We start from the raw sequence: 20,397 nt of genomic DNA on the forward strand, positions 1-20,397 counted from the left end.
TCGATCGCCTTTAGAAATCGACTTTAAAGTCATCGTTCGCGAGGCTTTATATACCGAGGCATCCTAACGAAAATTCTCGCGCGAGACATTTCATCGAAAAGGGTGAAAATCTCTAAGCGAGATATCTCGTCTACGAATACGCTGAGACTAACGATAAATTTTTTCCAAAGGGGATTATAATCTCCTCGACGCGTAAACATTCCCGATACCACAGAGCGCAGCTCGTTCCGTTCTCTGTAAAAGTCCAGGCTTATCTCTGGAAAAGATTCGAAACAGGCGCAAACGGCTCCGCAACGATCCATAAAATGTACAACAGAGAAGATTCATCGCGCATTAAACGCAGTGATAAAAATCATAATTGTCCCATCAATTCTCCCATTTGAAACACGGTTCGATAACGCAACCAGGCGAAATGGAGAACGCTAGAACGCTGCTCCTCCCTGTTAGGCGTTCGAGCGCATATCGAGCCGGCGTTTAAGCGTGCGTGCTTCCGATATCAGCGGTCCATAGTTTTATTCTCAATCAACGGGCCGCGGCGAGCGAGCGTGCAGGTGATTTGCCTCCAGCTTCCACGTCCATCCTCTGTCAGTGAACACGAATCGCTGGTAATTGTAGCGTCTTAGTACCCGATATGCTCCCTCGTCGGTTTAATAAATAGAAGGACCTTGATGTTGCCTCATCCTTTGCCGTCCCGACCGGTTATTACCGCGTACTCTACTATTTTTAGCCTTAATTAACAGCAACGCGAATTGCAAATGAAGAAATTCTCCGTCTAAATCAGCTCGAGATAAACTAATCACGATGCGTGTCCCGATGGCATGCATTGACACGGATTAATGGAACGCGCGCAGAGAGATGTCGAATACAATTTTACAATAACGCAAAAGACAATCGATCCTCTCGATTGCTTCAGTTGAACGTAACGTTGCGCAGTTCTGCGAACCGCAGAATCTAGGCGTGGGTTGGAGGATTAGAAACCGAATCTAGTCTTTCATATCGATGTTTGGAATGCTGTGTTTCCGATCTGGCACACGTGATATCGTGTAACTTTATAGTGGATTTGCTACCTCGTTCGTACGAGTGCAAGTATCAATTGGTAATAAAATTTTGACCTTTGTAAAATAGTTTTAGAATAAACGCGTTACGCTTGCTTTCCACTTTCACGATGCAAAGTTTCTCCTTTTATATCTGTGAATATTAATAGACCGCAAACTGGTACGTACTATTGCTTTATACGTCTGTGCCGTGAGTTACGTTTAAGATAACACTGGTAAACGATTATTAGATGAAATACGCGTGTACTGTCCGTACCATAGAACGACGCATAGACTCGCAAACCGGCTATACAGTATCATTGCGGAACGTCTACTCCGCACGCCCATTTCTTCGCGAGTATCCCACATATACGAGTCTAACCAGCATTTACATTCACCTGTGCACGCTCTCGACTCGCAATGCCGCTCGATAATCGTCATTTTACCCCGCTACCTTTTTAATTGCCGCCAGTGCCATTTCTGCAAATCTCGTCCCTTGTAATCCCATTGCTACCCGTTTACTGCGCCGACCGTAATCACGAACTCCAACTAACGCGAACGACCAACACGAAATCACGACGCACTGTCTCGTTCAGCACGATTCAAAGCATCTGCGACTTCATACGAAGTACCACGGGGGGGACCATCCGTGGAGCGTACCATCGAGTAAAAAACCTGTTAATGCTAAAATTACGAAGCATCGTGTAATTAACTACGAACAACGAGCAACGATACGCGATACTGAGATTCGCAGAAAAATTCTCGTACCGCGGAACGATCGCAATAATCAGAAAATTACGTATCCGTGTACGCTGCTTCGCCATCATATTTATTTCTTACCATATTAGATATCATCTCGACTAACCGCTAACATAATATGCCATTACGCGAAGTACAGGCTCCACACCCTTTCCTGCGCGAGTATCGAGCAACAACTTATGCTCGCATTCGCGTTCACCTGTGCGCCCCGTAGACACGGGAATACGTACTCCAGTCTTCTGTACCACCTGATAATCGTCGTTTCGCTTTTCACGTACCCATTTTTAAGCCGTTCCAAAGGTTTCTCCCGTTCAAATTTATTTCCCACCGTTCGCGAGTGCTACCCGTGCGGATACGTAGCAGACGCGATGAAAAACGGGAACCTTTCCTGTCCGTCGTCGTAACGAATCCACGGTTGCGCGTACCTCAGAACGACGCATGCATCTTACCAGCTCGAGGGGCTATGACGGCGGAACGTTGGCAGCGTTCGCGCGATCGCTATTGTACTGTCAGCGCTAGCAAAATCTCGAACAGCCTGGCAACCGCAACGAAAGGTATCGAGACGTCAAAACGACGCGAGAAAAACCGCATTCCGCGTGCAACGGCCCGGCGTACAATGAAGCGAAAAATATCGCCACCAACGATAATTACTGTCTCGTGGTAGCGATTTATTGACCGACGAATGCCAACAGCCTTTTCCTAGCCGGCGTTTACATGGCGTTTACGTCGATCGTCGTTTCCCGCTGGTCATTTACCGATTACACGCGCGGGCGTTATTTTCCTCGCTTTCCACGGGGCAGACGACGGAACAGATGTTCGCGAGACGCTCGCCCCAGCGCGAACAAACAGCTTCGCGCGTCCATTTTCAGCAGGTGCGATTCGCGTTGAGTCACGGTATCGTTGAACTTCTATTCTGGAGTTTAATAACTTCTTCAGGAGTTGAAGGTCGGGACGAACGAGACCTTTTAAGCTTGCGAACGTAAAATGTCAAATCAATTTTTTTTATTAAATTCTTCATGTTTAAGAACGTATATACAGTATCTAATCCTGTGCTTAACATCGAAACAAATCAACGTAAAAGAAGAAGGCTCCTGCTTCGGAGGACTTGGCTGCTCGGCTATAAAGCGATCTTAACTATTCATTGTTCTTCATAATAACGGGAGCGAAACGACCGTGCTCGACGTAACGGGCGGGCTTATGCGCCCTCCAGAGGAATGCAAACCCATATCTGTTCAGTAAAAAGCAGTTAAGCGAGTTAATGGCCCTAATCCCCCAACGGTGGCGAAATTGCACCCCTCGAATCGTGAACGAGCGAACGAACGTATCCTGCTCAGCCTGAGCGGTTAGTCTTGCGCAGAAAATGAGAATACGCGAGGTAGCGCGATCATTTTGTCTTGTTAGTAAAACGTACGAATTATTTTCACGAACTTGAAGAAGAAAAGAACGTCGTGCGAATTGAATTATGTACGAACACGCGTGAGTGGTTGATAGTAATGTAATAAATAATCGAAAGAGTGACGTCGCGCTCGAAATCTATTCCCGATTTCAATGACGTCCAGTATTATTATTCAAATAACGAGGAATCCCCTCGCGATTCTGATTACCATCACGGTCATCGTTGCGTGGACGTGTCGCAAAAATGCGGTTGAATGAAACGTCATCGTGAATGGGGCGAAGCGAACCGGTAACTACCTTGCGAATGTTGCTCCGCGCGGATAATTGGGGGAATTTCAATTTCACGTGTACGGCCGCGAAATAATTGGAGCAATAAAATCGTAGGGAAAGAAAAAAAAGTGAATAACGCGGGGGAACTGGTTTGCTGTCCAACTTTCAATGGCAAGTATGCATGATTTATCGCGGGACTTCGTTTAAATCTCGCTTGAACGGTGTCTGTGTAACGCAACCACAGGCCGATGGCGAAGCTGTCCGTAGCCATATAGGTGAAACCTTGAAATCCTTGCGTTGCGTTACACGACCATACACGTAACACGTAGAAGGCGATACGCAACAGTTTAAGGAACAGGCCGCGACCGTGACAACTATTATCCTTACGATTGCCAGTGCACCAGCGAGCGAGTCGAGTAACCAGCGGACGATTATCGATTTTTCTACGACGAGAGGATGACATAACGCTCGATGCCACGATTGAGAGCCTTGGTACCTTTCTCTGGTGGAAATTCGCGTGACTTGCAAAAGGTTAATAATTATTATCTATCGTGCAACTTCCGGTATTCGAGAAGATGAGAAAACGATATATCACACTCGTTCCTGCGCCGGTGTAACAGTGTGCACTCGCGAATTAGAAGAATCATCTAACGCGGCGGGGTTAATCTTAATTAAATCTCCCCCCATCGGCTAGCATTGCGTGTACATTAATCTTGGAGGCTTCCTAGAGTCGAACACGAAACCCGCTCTTTTATCCTATTTGCGTCCTCGCGTTTAACCATATAGATACAGACACGCGGTGAAAATAGATAAGAAGTCCGCTCACGATCTTCTACGTAGATTCTCTTATCAAAACGCACAGAACGTTCCTATACGCAGTATTGCATGGCGCTTCCTTCGCGCATCTTTTATTTTATTTCCTGTGCTTCTGCGCGCGTTTACGTCTTTCAAAGTATGGTTTCGAAACGATGAGACACGCGATACGCGAAAAATCCAACGAGAAATTTAGCTAATGTTATTGAAAGAGAGAAAAGGAAAAGTTATTGGAAGAAATGTATCGCACCCTCGAATCTCATTATACAACTACGACGATTGAATCAGAAATTCAGCTGAAGCGTCGAATGATCAATTAAGGAACGAGCAATTGGATGTACATAACGCGAACGAATTGTAAATATTGTATCGTTGAACAAATGCTCGCAGCGTATCGGTCTCGTACAGTTAACTGCTGGCAGGATTCGTACTATTCTGAGCACTTAACAACAGACAGAGCACGTGCACGGGGTACACCATTCGTACCAAGGTTGAAAAAGAATTCTACGCTGTCAGCACGTTTACGTTTAGTGCATGCATATGCATCAGGTGTGCCAGACACTGTGGTACGTATTAAAATAACTCACGATGTTCGATTGACTTATCCTGTCGAGATCACGATAAATCTACCGCTCGTTAAATAATGAGCGAATAAAAGCCAAGCATGCGAAATAGTACTGTTGATCATTTCAGGACGCATAATTCAACATTTCTTCTGCTCTCCAAACACACCAAATACGCCAAATAACTTCTCTACGCCGATTAGATTTCTAGAAAAAGTACGATACGCCTGTAAAAACAATAATACGCAGAAATTGGAACGACAGGACGCGAGGGAACGCGAGGCAGCGGCTTATTAAATTAGAAAAAATCCAATTGTTCGCGATCACTCGGTTAGAATGTCTCTGAATCAATTTCGTTGTACCATGTCGTTTCGACACGTCCAGGTTACACCATATCCTGTATTGTTTCACACCGGCAACGGCGATGCATACGTGGAGATCCTTAAGCGGAGAATTTCGACTTAATTATCGTTCGGACGGACGTTAGAGTGGCGCGATGTCAAATTCTATTTAACGTCCGCCTCCCCGATAGAAAGCTCGATCACGCAAGTAATCTGCACGCGCAGTTAGACGCTCCTTTGGGAGCTCGTCGAGTTGGCACACGACACCTCGACCGACACGCACAGAAACGCATTTCCGCCTTTCTAAGCGAATATAAATTAAGCGAACGCGATTAAAACGATGGACGCTGTCCAATGGAGAAACGATAAGGATCGACACGTTTTTTCCAGACGCGAGAAATTGTTCCAGTCGAGGTGAACGTATTAGTTAAATAGTTACCCTTTTGTGGAAGGGTTGAGTAATTGTTACGGCCTATTTTAATTGGACCAATTTGTCTGGAGAATCATTCAACTAGGACAAACCTCTAGTAATTATACGATTATATAGAGTTGCAAAGTAAAGTCGTATCGAATTAAAACTGTCCATACAAAATAGATTCACGCAATTAAAATCGAACAGTAAAACGACCAACCAAGCGACTTTGCTATGAATTACGTAATTCGTTACTTTTGCTACGGATGTTAGCCAGTATGTACCAGCTACTTCGACGTGGATTATCAGAGCAGCAGGGACAATGCAGTTCATTCCTGGTCGGTAGAACTAGAGTAGCAAGTCATCTTGCAAACTCGTTCCTCTTTTGCATTGAATTATAAGCGAAGAATCCGTATGAAACGTCGTTCATTCCGATATATCAAACCGTGAAATGTTTTTCTGCTATCGTGAATCGCTCGTTTCAATATCTCTTTTATCTAACATATTATTCGATTACCTAGTGTAGTTTATTCTGCATAAGACATTACTAAAAGCGAACGTAAAAATTTACAGGTGCTATTGGATCACGTTTGCAAGTGCATTTCAGGCGATTTCAAATTCCACAATCGTGTTGTATATTGAAGATGCAACGCGAAGATTATGTTCGAGATAATGGATTATAGTTTCTAATAATGGCTCTATATGCTTTCCAACGCGCGCAGCGAAATCATAGTTATTTTATGGTTCCATTTATGAATAACAGACCTGAAATTATACACACGGAGGCGTGCGAAAATATTCGTCGCAGAAACGACGATTTCACGCGAATTTCGACGACAAAGAAACCGAAGGAAAATTGAATTTCCCCATGGAAAGTAGGCGTGCGTTAGAGGATTACTTCGGAAAGATACAAGGCCTTACTCGGCGAACGTATAATACTTTCACAGGAGCGTTAGAGCAAAGGTCATTCTTCCTCGGCAAATCCGAGACGAGTAACAAAGTTCAAGCATTCACCGTCATACTGTTGATTTCGAGAGAGCGCAATTGCGATGTGGCTGGCAGAAAATATTTACAAACGTTTAGGTTCACTATTCCACGACAAAGATATGTAAACGAAACCAAATTCACTGTAAACGAGTAACAAAAACAGGCTCGTGTGCCGTCTTATCGTTATTGCGAGATACCGTGCCGCTAATGTACAACTGAAAAACAAAATGTAGTAGATATACAAAATAAAACGTGCCATTAACATCGGTAATATTATTCCTACAGTAAGGTCGTACGTCTCGAAGTGGTAGCGTGACACACATTGTGCAATAAACGTACGCGACACTTTCGATAATTTAAATGAGCGGTGACATTCAATGCAAATCGTGACGAGTATAAAACCAACGCCATTGTCGCGAAACTTTTGACTCGTCTTCTTTGAGAACCACGAGCAAAGAGATAACCTGATCATTTAAATTAATGGTAATAATTTTGACGAATGTTTAAAAGCGTATCGCTTGTGCAATACAGTCCTTGCTAAGAACTATTTACACAACATCGGGACATCTTCTAGCATCGCCTATACGCGATGAAAACATCGATAGACAAAAATCGTAGATAATATCGAGCCTGAGAGAAGTAGTGAAAAACGATTGGACTAACCTGTATCGACGCGATGCCTGGCGTTGGTCTCGTTCGCCGGAAGAAGGTCGTCGTACTCCACTGTCGTCACATCCTTCGCGTGGACGAGCACGATCACGGTGGTCATTAGCATCAACACCATCGTCACCAACGATCGGTTCACCGTCATTTTGGTCGAGCGAGCACGCACTTACCGGCCACGAAATATCCGTCGCGCGATAAAAAACACGCCGGGCGGTCACATTTTCGCGAGCCGCGAGAATCGGCGCTTCGAAGAGGAAAGCTCGAAATTATCGAGCGCTCGAAGCGGGAAGTTCGAATGCGGGGATCGCGAGCCGGGCGCCAATCCTCGCATATCATTAAAAAATACGTGATCGACGGGACGATGCGTGGAGGAGGCACGATTATCTGGACTCGGAACTGGTCGACTCGATTTACGATCCTCGCGTCTTTTTGTTTTTTTTTTCTTCTCTCACCCCGTTCAAAAAATCGCTGCGACGCGAAATCGGCCCTCGCAGGGCTCGAACGCGATGCTCGCGTGCCTCGAACGACGGATTGTCATAATTACTGGCGCGCACGCGGACAGGGAACCCCGTTTACAAAACGAGTGCACCGTTCACGGGTGAGAAACTCGAGGTCGGTGAAACCTGGCGAATTCTCTTCGCTCGGTCTCGTCACCTCGATTCGCGTCACACGAAGGGCTGGTCAATGGACGGACATAACGCACTCGTCGACTGTCACCCGCGTACGCGTAACTGAACGCGGTCTACGTACGCGACGACAAAACGATTATCGGCGGTCGCGTGTGCTAGCAGATTTTAAAAGAAGTGTGCGCCTGCCGCACAAGTCCATGCTGCACTGCTAGATAGCGGTCAGGTGTTTCTAGCAGCCGCCACACGACGCGACCGACATCTGTCGACTGACCGACGAACACTGGCTGCCGCGCGTAAAACACGGACCGCGCTTTCCACGCGCATGCCTGCTTTACGTCTGCGTCACGTGGTCCGCTCGACTTCATTCATAGAGACAGGTTCTTTTATACTACGGCCGTGTGTGCGTAAACATCGGCCAGCTGCATAGCTGCGTATCTTTCTCGATTCTCTCTCTCTCTCCTTTTTTTTACCCTCGCGCCTTTTAACCTGATTTTTTCAATATCAAAACAAAGAATTAAATCTCCGATTTATCAGTAATGCGAGGCGTTCTTCGGGACGCGACGTGGCGGAGATTTTCCCCCGTTTAATATATCAATTTCGATGCCTCGCAGGTTCTCCGATAAAAATGCACGCGGTGTAATGAACGCTTCTCCGAATCGGCCGCAGCCGCCCAAGCCGCGTAATCGATTCGAGGAAAACCGAATTTTAAAAATGCACGCAATCAAAAAATCAATACATGCCCTATCCCTTTAGTCTCTATTCAACACCCATGTGTGATTCGACTTGGAAATCTACTGTACGCGTTCCCATCGTTTACCCATCATCGTCCACAAATATCCTCGAACGAGAATCGTACGTTTCGTGGCTACTAAACTTTCGAACATAGTACGATGACGTTACTCGATACCGGCGAATCGTCAATTGGCTGGTTTCGAGCAGTTTCCTGGTCGAAAACAACCGCGATCTGTCGCGAATAACCGCTACTTGCATTTCCCTATCGGTGGCGACGTCTCGCTGTCCCTCTTCAACTTTGTTCTCGCAGCAAACGCGGCCTCTTTGCGAGGAGGGCACGGATGCCTCGGTCCACCGGTACTTAATTAAGCCCGGTTGCTCGAGAAAAAAAGTCGTTGATACAGGAAGCGATGGGTTTCGAATACGCGAGCAACGGACCGTAGTTCGAGCCCCGTTACGGGACAAATGCATTGGCGTAGTATCGATCGATCACCGGCTTTTATGCAACCGATCCGCCTGCAATGCTGCACCCCGGCGCCGTTGGTGAATGCCGGTTCAACTTCTGCCCGGTATTCCGAGGAATCGCGAGCCGCGTCGGCCTTAAAAATTATCGACACGAGGCCTAAGAGTAATGGCGCAAACCGAGAATAGACGGGACCTATCGCCTTTTCAAGCTTCGTGTAACGCGCACTAAAACACTGATTACACAGAAAAAGTATAAGCTTCTCGTTACGCGATATTAATAACCAAGTTACCAGAGCGATCGCGTTCATTACTGTAACTTCGTCAGCTTTAAGGGTGTACGACTCACCAAGATACGTAGGGTGGACGAAATGGCTCGAAAAAAATCGTTAAAAGGGTGTCGCTGAAGCGGAGAGGAAATTATCCCCGTGGTCATCTTCGAGATGGCGTCAGTGAAGATTTATCTAGAACTGTACAATTTTAATATGATTATCATTTAATCGTGTAAGGCAAAAAATTATAGTACAGATAATAAGGAATCGTTAACAGTATTTTACGTGTAAAGAGTGATCGCTCGAGCTTCTGAGCGACTTCTAGAACATGCTCGAGAGGAAAGGAAGAAGGGTACAGGTGAAGAGCGCGCTTCTGATACAACGTCTAAGCACGGTGCTACGTACCAACGAAATTCTTCTATGCTTGGATTTTAGTTGCTTCTTTTTTCAAGCCTCGGGGGACATATTCTCACGAAATCCGGTTCTACTGGTTTGGGGTTAGATAGGAAGGCGAAGTTTAGCTGCGGTGACCCAAGAAATCAGCACCTCCGCTGATTACTATACCCCAATGCACCGTGTTGAATTAGTTTATTTATCACGTGAAGGATTAAGGTCACAGTGTTGGAAATAAAACCATTAATCGAGACACTACAAACACGTATTTAATGTATCGCGTGTTCTTCGTCGTTGTTCATAAAGATTCGTTTAGTTATTACTAAGATTTTTAGAAAATAGTTGATGTCTAATATACTCTAAACGAAAGCCTGTGCATCGCACGATTTTACGATTCAAATAAAAACGGAGCGTTAAAACAAACGGAAAAAGAACCACTGTACTATGAAATGTGCCAGGCACATCCTAATTAACTTAACCCGCATAACTATGGTCCGTAAATGGTTTGCAAACTAACAGTGAAAGGAAACACGAGTAATCAATGACTCCGATTCATTCCTGTCTTCTTGAAGCAAAATTTATACATCGTAATGACAACGTAAGATAAACTTGAAACGAGTCGCGTAAATTCAACCATTCTGAAACCTTCCAACTATCTATAAATCACGAGCCGCGTAATCGAAGCAACGCTGAAACTAAAATTTTACAGAGGCCAGCGTGATACCAGTTAAATGATCGCTAAGTAATTAACAAGTTAATCTCTATTGGCTTATTATAAGGATATCTAAGAGGGATCGGTTTATCATTGACTGAAATCTCATTTAAGAAGGAAGATCGCCTCTCGTTCTCCTTTTTCGCCTGTTACACACAAATAAATGAAAGGGCATTAGCGGCGCTCACATTACAGGTTGTCACGTTCGCTAAGGGGATGAAATTTATTACTTCAAATTGGTTACAAAATACGCCATAATTCTCGCGTAATTTACGGCCATACCGGCAGTGTTGACGACGTATCCCGTGAATACGTCTCCCTCATATAATATTATACATACGAGGGCAATACGCGAGACCGGGTGCATTTAAATATTCATACGCAATGCATCAGGGACTATACATCAGATCGCGGCTGCGAACACTACAAATCTCGGGTCTACATAACGTATACTGAGTGCCTTTTTAATAAAATCCTTGATTACTACTTTTCGCGGTACTCTTAACGTTTGGCATCCGTTACGTAAAGAAATAACTATATCGATATCATGCCTATTATAAACTTAAATGCCGTTATACTTCTAAAGCTCGTTATTTAAAAATACTCGTTCGTTAAAAACCAACAGGGACATTATATCAAAAGATAAACGACTCACCCCGTATACAAAAGCTTCATGCAGCTAAACACCATCTCCTCCGCGGGTTGTTAATCCCTCCTTGTAAGATCCACGGCGGTGGGCTTCATTAAAAATTGAGCTGGTCAGAATATCAGAGAGAAGAATAAATTTAACGCGTATAACCCATTAATTAGCGGTCCAATTGCCAATATTCTTATTGTACACGGCGAAGGTTACGCACGTAGTATCTGCTTACAAAAAAAAAAAGAACAGAACCATTATAAGTACACCAATTTGTTTGTCTCGCGGTTCTGTGGTACATAAAAACTGGCAGCCGTAATGCGTAAAATCTGTATAATACATTATCATTGGCACAACAGAGCTGGATCGTATATCTGTGCAAAAATTTCCATAATTCATACGTGTACATCGAACAGTGTATCGTGCGAGGTTACATTGGATAAGACATCACTTTACTATCATTTACCCTTTATCGTATAGCCGAAGATCTGATGGTTTGAACTGATTCTTTTGGAGTTATTCGACTCTAGGATAATCAATTGAGGGTCCTTAAAAATTTGTTCGACGTGTGTTCGGTAATTTAAAGAAGGACTTCATTCGTTTTCGACCGCGTTGGTCTGTAATCACGTCGAAAGGAATCCTCTTCGAGAAGAGGTAGAAAGAGAGAAAGAGAAAGAGAGAGAGAGAGAGAGAGAGAGAGAGAGAGAGAGAGAGCTGCGGCAGGAACTTGGCAAGAGAAACAATTAACTCTACACGAATACATTTGCAGCTGCCGGGTTTCGCGAGCAATGAACTCATGGGAAGTGCTTGCATCGTGCCAAGATGCTGTTACGAACAACCGCAATGTTCATTGCTACAAGCGTTGATGCTTACAACATTAAACCAGAAGGTTTGTTGTGCTGCTATAATAATTATAAAATTAACAAATTTGAATTCTTTTTAGGCAGATTATCGTGGATTAACTTAAATATCGTTAAATACATTGCAAGACTATTTCCAGAACGGGGGTGGAGAGCATTAAAATAGCCACCGAATCTTTTACAATTTTCGACAAACATAAGACTTTCGTTGGAATACGCACATGCTTTGCGAACAAAAGATATGTAGCTGTCAAACGAAATTCCTACGCGTTTGTATTCACACACATTTATTGAAATTTAGGGATCCCCCTTTCGTATGTTAATGCTGCTCTTTCCACGCATCTCTGCTCATTGTATGCATACTGAAACTGCGCTTATGCGAGCGCGTAAAGTAAAGAATAAAGGTACATTAAACGTGGTGAACAAGAAATGCAAAGTTGAAATGGTACGCTCAAAGCTTGAATACAAAATTATACCAGCTGTTTAACGATTAAATATTAAACCTAATCGTTAAATGTACAAAGAGAGTCCGAGCGAGGAGGAGAGTCAGTCGTCGAGATCGGTAAAACTTGATCAAGAGTAAAATTTGAACGAACTTGTTTTTTTAAAATACTTTTTGTCCGCGCGTAGGTATATCTGGGACGTATACTTCATCAAGGAATTCGCGAACAATGTACAATAGAGTCCCGTATACATGTAGCTTGAAGAATTTTTCAAAGAATTTTTCTAGGCACGCACAATGTGCAGTAGATCGACCAGGTGAGATACAGCGAGTGGGAATACACAAGAGAAGGCTCTTTAACGGTATAAAATATAGTCGAACTGCTGCTCGCTGAAAACAAGAAATGGAGCACACGCTCTTTTTCCTCCGAGGACGATCTAGATTACGGAATAAACCGCACATTACGAAGGGGACCGCATTTCCTCGGTACAACTCTGTGTGCACGTTAGGTACACGACGAGATTTCCATACGACTTTATTTTAGATACTTGTTCTTTCATTTGTAGAATCCTTTCCTGTGTAATGTTTCCAATGGGGTTGTACCATTTAGAAAAAAGTACAGAACGAAAGCGAGACGACCTATTTGCCGCTAACATAAACTTTGTCATACAAACTTATACAAAATATTTTAATATTAAAATATTAATGTAACCGATTTTTAATCGTGATTAACTAGCAGAATTTTATTTATAAATGAAAAAAAAGATCGGTGTATAACAAGCTGGCGTCATTTTGCCAATATGAAATTTTCGCACGACACCATTAGCAATGTCTCGAGTCTTAAGTAATATCCTGAAGTAACAACAGCGGATATTACCTACAGTAACTTCGTTCAAAATAGACGTTGCGAGGTTTGTCGATGCACAGTTGAGAAACACCATTTGAATAATATCCTTAAGGAATAATTGCTTCGGTCACGAATCAAGCGAGCATTGTCTCCTCGACCTCTCAATGTAATCAGTAGACCAATTAATCCAACTTCTTCATCATCGTACAATTACTAAATATCATTAATCAAGCATAAGATCTAAATATTTTCCATTTTAAAAATTAAAATGAATAACAATTAATTCTAATTTTTAACTGTAAACGGTCTACTTTTGCTGCAAATATTTAATAAGTTTGCTTTTTAGGACTCAATATATATATAATCTTTGACCATAATTACATGAAACGATGAAAAATTAAATTAATATTTAATGATGCATAAAAAATAAAGTAATCTATAACTACTAATCGGCGCAAGTGACGTTGCAGTGCTCTTACTGTGATAAAGCTGTGTTGTCTGAATGTATATTTCAATAGTTTTATTGTAATTCATTCTATATTTTAGTAGTTCTATTGTAATTTATTTTATATTTTCCGCTCTAGAGGTAAGAGAGAGAAAGATATATAAGAAAACTATAAGAAAGAGTGAGACAGATGATATCGACCTTACTGAAGAACCCCTAGCGCCATCTCTGTGAAAAGTGCTCAAACTGGTCGCACAGCGTTATCGACAGCGAAGTAAACTACTGAAAACTACTAGCGCCATCTCTTGGAGAAGCTCTGAAACCTGGTCGGTAATTAATTTCAGTACTTTCCGCAGAGATGGCGCTAGTAGTCTTCAGTGGTTTACTTCGCTGTCGATAACGCTGTGCGACCAGTTTGAGCACTTTTTACAGAGATGGCGCCAGGGGTTCCAAAGTAGAGTAGGCATCATCTGTCTCACTCTTTCCTATAGTTTTCTTATATATCTTTCTCTCTCATACCTCTAAAGCGGAAAATATAAAATAAATTACAATAAAACTACTAAAATATACAATAAATTACAGTAAAACTATTGAAATATACATCCTGACAACACTACTTCGTCACAGTAAGAGCATTGTGATGTCAGGTGCGCCGCGTGATATCATTTTCATAGCAATCTACGTCCGCACTCATCAGCGGTTGTGATGGCACGTCGTAACAACACGTTCTGGGGCATCAACGTATCACACGGTGCAGCAGCATAGTACCACTAGCTTATCACACGTGTTATCATGAGCACTGGAACAGCACTGCGTACTGTTCTGGTGCGTTTCAATATGTGTAATTCTGGTGATACCCCTGTGGCATTACAGAACCTAAGGGTACCACCGTGATACGCTGGTGCTTTTTGAAGTGTTATGTGATTTGCTATGTTGTCTGGGTATATACATAACAATTAATTATAATATGTGGCACTGACAACGGAAGCAATCACCAGTACATCTATAAGATTTCATAAATTTGAGTTCCGGAGATGGTTGTGCAGGTCCTAAATTCAAAGAATCTTCACTTCCTTCGCTCATTTCTTCGATGCTAAATGTATCAGTAAGATCTTGCTTGTGTTTTGTAGATTCCTTCGATTTAGTTGTTGGAAAAAGTGTCATTTCACCTTCACTAAAAATACATTAAAATGCACAATATATTTTGATGCAATCTGCGTATAACTTGCACAATATGTAAACTTTCAAAGCTACCTTTCACTATCGCTATGCCAGTATTCGACAAGAGGAAGATGTTCTTTATTCTTATTTGGTATAGGAAGTCTTTGAATTGGAATTAAACCAGCGACACTACTACCACCCCCGCAACTCTTATCATATTTTGGCAACTTTACATAATCTGAATTGCGCTGAATACGTTTAGCTTGCTCAATTCGTGCCTCTATCCAAAAAATTACATACCAAGTAATAAGCATACATTATTATATTAATAAATAGTGAAATATTGATTGATAATAATACCAAGCTTTCTTTGCAGCTGTTTAGTAGTGGAATTATGTTGGGATGTTTGCGTCTGATTGCTGCTGGAACTACTATCGCTTCCCTAAAATAAGAAGTAAAATATAAGATGAAGTATCCCTTTAATTTTCTTTATCTATTCATTATTTTCTAGCATATTTTCATTGCAACATAAATGGTGTGTAATATAGAGATTCATATGTTTACCAAAAAAAGCCGTTCATCTTCTATATGATTAGTGGTCTTCGGATCACTGTCAATCCCACTATCTTCCATCACAAAATAAAACTTTATCTTAAACTAAAAAACTAATTTCCTCGCGCACACAATTCATCTGAAATAAACAGTAAAACTATCTGAAATTGCCAATTGAAAATATCTTATAAATAGTTACATATAAATATAAAAATATTTTATATAAAATTGTTAATACAATACCTTTTATCAATTAAATATTTAATAACAATACACCAATTGCACTCTTACTTTACACACATTCTTTTTCATCCTTTTATACACAGGTACTTTTGAACAGGTACTTAAAAAAATATTTTATTCTGAAATGTAACACAATTTACTGTTAACACACATTTATCATGTAAAAACTGATGAATAAAACACAATCTGGAAGTTTTTACTCACATGTAATTGCAAGCTATTCTGACTTATCTACAAGTTAGAAGCATGCTTACATTATCATGGTATGTTCCATTATTGATTTTCTTCTATCTGTATAACCGCGCAAAATACCTTAAAATTGTTACTCTTATTCAAAAAGATAATCTTACACAATTTAATGAGAACTTTCTAAACAACTTCATATAATGTACATAAATTATAAAAATTTTACAATTAACTATACATTGTAGAATATATTATTCTTCTGTATCTATGTATATATAGGTGAAATTAATATTTTATTTATAATATATACCTAAAGAAAAGATTAATCAGATAATTTTATCATTCTTAACTTTCCTTTATATTTTTGGAATACACATTAAGCAAATTTTTTACCAGAACGATAACTTTTTAACTAAAATAAATGATATTCAAATCCATACTACACATATGTATATAACAATATATCAAGTTTCCAAGGAAACCAGAATGTATTCCTGTATTTAATGAAAAGTATAAGATTTAAAGAACTTCAGTTCAATTTTCTGAGATAGATCTTGAGATAACATATTACAATACTGATAATGTATTAGATGATGAAGAAATTGAAATAAATTAGTACATTTCAAAAACATAATAATACACATATTGTTTCTGTTTGTAGTTGGATGATAAGTAATTTTGAATACAAAAATGATACGTCCATCAATGGTGAAAAGAACAGTTTCCAAAACACAAGAAGTACCAAAGGATCTGACAAGAGTTAGTACTTTTCTTCAATTTCAATTATTAAATTTCTCCTATCTAACTTAATACAACATACATATTTTATAACTATGTTTAGAATGTCAGTCTATTGAAAAGCCGTGTAGATATAGGTGCTGGTGACATGGATTGGTTACGAGGGAAAGTTTTATTAAAACCTGAAGATCAGTTACAGTTAACAGAAGCAGTAAGTGTTTCCTTTCCTTTCTAAATATTATAATATGAAATAGCTTCTCTTTCCCTCTCTCTTTCTAATTAATTGTAATGAATAAAATTTCAGGAATTACAAGAAGAATTTGCAAGAATCCTAACTATACATAATACGAGAATTCCAGATTCTTTAATCGAATGGTCATGGAAATTAAGAGAATTCATACTGTTACCGCCTCCACCACATTTAATAACCCTTATAAATGTACCTGGATCAATATTGCACAAAGATTCTGAAGAAGCAAAAATACAATTAGCAGGGGGACTTATTTGTAAGATTTTATGAAGATACCAATCATTTTATAATTTACAACTAATTTACATTTCTCTCCCTCTCTCTTACTTTATTGAACATTTAAATAATTTTTGTTGTAGTAGAAACCCCTTTTGAAGAAACTATATTGGAAGAAGATGAAACAAGAGAAGAAGAGGAGGAAGAAGAGGCAGATATCGAAAAAGAAGGCAAACTAATTCGTTTTAATAATGGAAAAAAATTTCAACACATTTTTATTTTTAACAAGAATTAAAATTAATCGAATATCTTATTAATAGAAATGGAAGAAATTGAAGATCGTGTAGAACCAGAACGCGAACCTGAACACGAAGTTGAACCAGATGAAGAAGAAATAGAAAAAGTGAAACCAAAAAAAATACCAAATCAATTCAATTTTTGTGAAAGGGCTGCCCTAACTTACACTAATCCTTTGCGAGTATGTGTGTAATAGTTGAATATTTTATTAAACACAATTTTCTTTGTTATAATTATGTTAATTCACAGGAAATGAGTACCCAAACAGTACCACCTCCAACTGCAGTATTCAATGCCCATGTTTTTCAATGGACAATCTTCGATGAATATCAGGCATATATTTATACTTTATGCTAAATCGTTTAGAATTACATAAGTAGGATATACATTTGAACATATATCTTAGGAAGATTATGCTCAACAACAACGTGAAAAAGAAAAGGAAAGAAAGCTACCGTTACTTCCGAAAAGGGAAGATTTGAAAAAAACAGTTCAAACAGAATCAATGGCATTAACATGTAGAATGTTACAAGCTGCAAAAACATTAGAGCGAATGGTGAACCAAAATATTTATGATGAAATAGCTCAAGGTTACTATTTTCTAGATCAGTTTTGAACAATCACACCTTGTTCAGAGAAATATTTCTACAAATATTTTTAGATTACAGGTACTGGGATGACCCAAGTGATGAATTTAAAGATGGAGAAGGCTCATTGTTACCTCTGTGGAAATTTAGTTATGAGAAAACCAAAAAGCATGACGTTACAGATTTATGCTTTAATGGTAGATACTATGACTTATTTGCAGTTTCATATGGGACAAGTTAGTAGAATATGTTGATATTTCCATTTCTTATACATAAGTAGTACACATGTATTGTATTTCAGTGTCATTTAGTAGTATGATAACAACTGGAAAAGTCTGCTTATTTAGTTTAAAAAATCCATCATATCCTGAATGGATCTGCCCAACAGATTCTCCAGTAATGTGCTTGGACTTTAATGAACAACATCCACATCTCTTAGTTATTGGTAACAGAAACGAATATATAATATTTATATAGCAGGCCATAATAATCTTTTCATTGCAAAGGTACTATGGATGGTTCTGTTGCTGTTTACAATGTTATGTTACCACCTACAAGTCCTCAATACAGGAGCGATGATGTTGTTCAAAAACATGGAGGTATTGTACAGGAGGTTTGTTCATTACAGATAAAAACATAAAACTCGTAAGATTATATTTTAAAATATACTATTTCAAAATATATGATATTATTGATGTATTATTTATTGCATATAATAACATTCAAGGTGCGTTGGGCGCCAGATACAGAAGAAGGTAATCTGTCATTTTACAGTGTCAGTATTGATGGAAAAATAAACTATTGGGTATTAAACCAAAATGATCTTGGTTTGACAACTGTTATGACCCTTTTTCTTGACAGACCACCAATTCCTGGACCAGATGGGACTATAATTACACTTAAAGGCAAAGCTATTGTACACAATCAATTTAAATATCAATAATTAATAATTAATAAGATTTATATTACGAATTTCTAGGTTGTGGAACATGTCTAGCATTTCACCCTGCAAATCAAAATATATTTTTTGTCGGTACAGAGGAAGGGACAATTTACAAATGTAATATAGCATATAGTAGTGTTTATATGAAAACTTATAATGAAGCACACAATATGCCAGTGTACCAAATAGTGTTTAACAAATTCAATTCTAGTATATTTGCAAGTTGTTCAGGTGATTGGAGAATTAAAATATGGGAAGATGATAGAATGTAAGTTTCTATTATGGCTAGAGTAACTTTGAAGATTTTAATTCTTAATTTCATTTTTATTTATTTATTAAAGATATGTATGTAACTATTTCATAGGGAACCCTTATTTATGTTTGATCTTGGTGTTTCAATTGGAGATGTTCAATGGGCACCATATAGTTCAACAGTATTAGCTTCTGTCTCAAATGATGGGAAAGTTACCGTATTTGATTTGAATATAAATAAATATAAACCAATATGCAGTCAACAAATTGTTTCTAAAAAGAAAAATAAATTAACTAAACTGGCATTTAATAATAAATTACCATTTATTATAGTTGGTGATGATAAGTAAGTACTTACTTCATAATTCTATCTATTTTTCTTTTATTTTGTACATAGTATCTTTCACATATGTACAACATGAACTATGTTTTATTATCTATTTTCAATATATAATAAAAGTCTTAATCAAATTCTCATGTTTTATACTAACAGAGGTACAATAAATACTTTAAAATTATCACCAAATCTCAGAATAAAAGTAAAACCAACAAAGAAACAACTCCATTTAACTCACAAAGAATTAGAAATTATGAAATTAGAAAAATTATTAAGTTTTGTACGCGAACCACCTGTATTAACACCACCAAAAGATACAAGGGTAGCAACATAATTCCATTGTATTTTTAATCAGAAGAACATTTTGTGTGCATATATATGTATTCTATTTTTTAAAATAAATTTTATTTAAATATAAAAATTGTACACACTTTAAGTGTTTCACTACTACATTATATTATATTAAACAATATAATGTTTCTTAATTTTTTGTAAACATCAACACTTTATTAACATTTGCTATAACAGAAAATACATATTAATATCTATATCTTTATAAACAAATTGGCACTAAATTTAGAATAATTTATAGATTTAAACTTACACTATCTACAATTCCTATAACATGTCACCCTAGACTAGAAGCAATTATTAATGTTTATGAAACTACTTTAATACATTGCTTTGGTAAATAGGGCTATTCAAGTTTTTGCAATTCCATACACGTAACAAGACCACATAGCTTCACTATAAGTCTATTTTAAAGAATAGGTTGGTAATTTTACACAGAAACAGTTTATATTAATTACATAGAGATAATAATATTAAGTAATTGTTACTGGAGTTTAAGTATGAAATTTAATGTGTTAAAAAAGGTAATGAGAGTATTTATACCTGATTGTAATACAGAAAATCATTAATATAAGTAAAAAATACACGATTCAAAAATTAATTGTATAGTATA

General features: G+C 39.0%; 3 protein-coding genes across 3 annotated transcripts in view; 1 reads left to right on the plus strand and 2 right to left on the minus strand.

Annotated features, from left to right (window-relative positions):
- The window catches only part of LOC143425523 (uncharacterized), a 159,959-nt gene extending 152,211 nt beyond the window's left edge, over window positions 1-7,748 (minus strand). The window contains exon 1 of the mRNA XM_076898397.1: window positions 7,238-7,748. Coding sequence (XP_076754512.1) covers window positions 7,238-7,385 — 148 coding nt within the window. The 5' untranslated portion in view covers window positions 7,386-7,748. The remainder of the gene's footprint in view (window positions 1-7,237) is intronic.
- A 6,871-nt stretch (window positions 7,749-14,619) lies between these two features.
- On the minus strand, window positions 14,620-15,896 carry LOC143425029 (uncharacterized). Its single transcript, XM_076897471.1, has 5 exons — window positions 15,628-15,896; window positions 15,397-15,523; window positions 15,193-15,274; window positions 14,926-15,112; window positions 14,620-14,845 (listed from the first exon to the last, which is right to left on the minus strand). The coding sequence occupies exons 2-5, from the start codon at window positions 15,463-15,465 to the stop codon at window positions 14,632-14,634; spliced, it is 552 nt and encodes a 183-aa protein (XP_076753586.1). The 5' UTR covers window positions 15,466-15,523; window positions 15,628-15,896; the 3' UTR covers window positions 14,620-14,631.
- A 607-nt stretch (window positions 15,897-16,503) lies between these two features.
- Window positions 16,504-19,895, plus strand: LOC143425030 (dynein intermediate chain 2, ciliary). The gene is made up of 14 exons (XM_076897473.1): window positions 16,504-16,572; window positions 16,655-16,762; window positions 16,856-17,057; window positions 17,161-17,259; window positions 17,347-17,495; window positions 17,564-17,647; window positions 17,721-17,904; window positions 17,976-18,137; window positions 18,203-18,346; window positions 18,408-18,514; window positions 18,629-18,806; window positions 18,881-19,112; window positions 19,209-19,442; window positions 19,590-19,895. The coding sequence occupies exons 1-14, from the start codon at window positions 16,504-16,506 to the stop codon at window positions 19,765-19,767; spliced, it is 2,130 nt and encodes a 709-aa protein (XP_076753588.1). The 3' UTR covers window positions 19,768-19,895.
- Window positions 19,896-20,397: the final 502 nt, after the last annotated feature.

The sequence above is a fragment of the Xylocopa sonorina genome, chromosome 7 (assembly GCF_050948175.1).
Source record: "Xylocopa sonorina isolate GNS202 chromosome 7, iyXylSono1_principal, whole genome shotgun sequence".
NCBI lineage: Eukaryota > Metazoa > Arthropoda > Insecta > Hymenoptera > Apidae > Xylocopa > Xylocopa sonorina.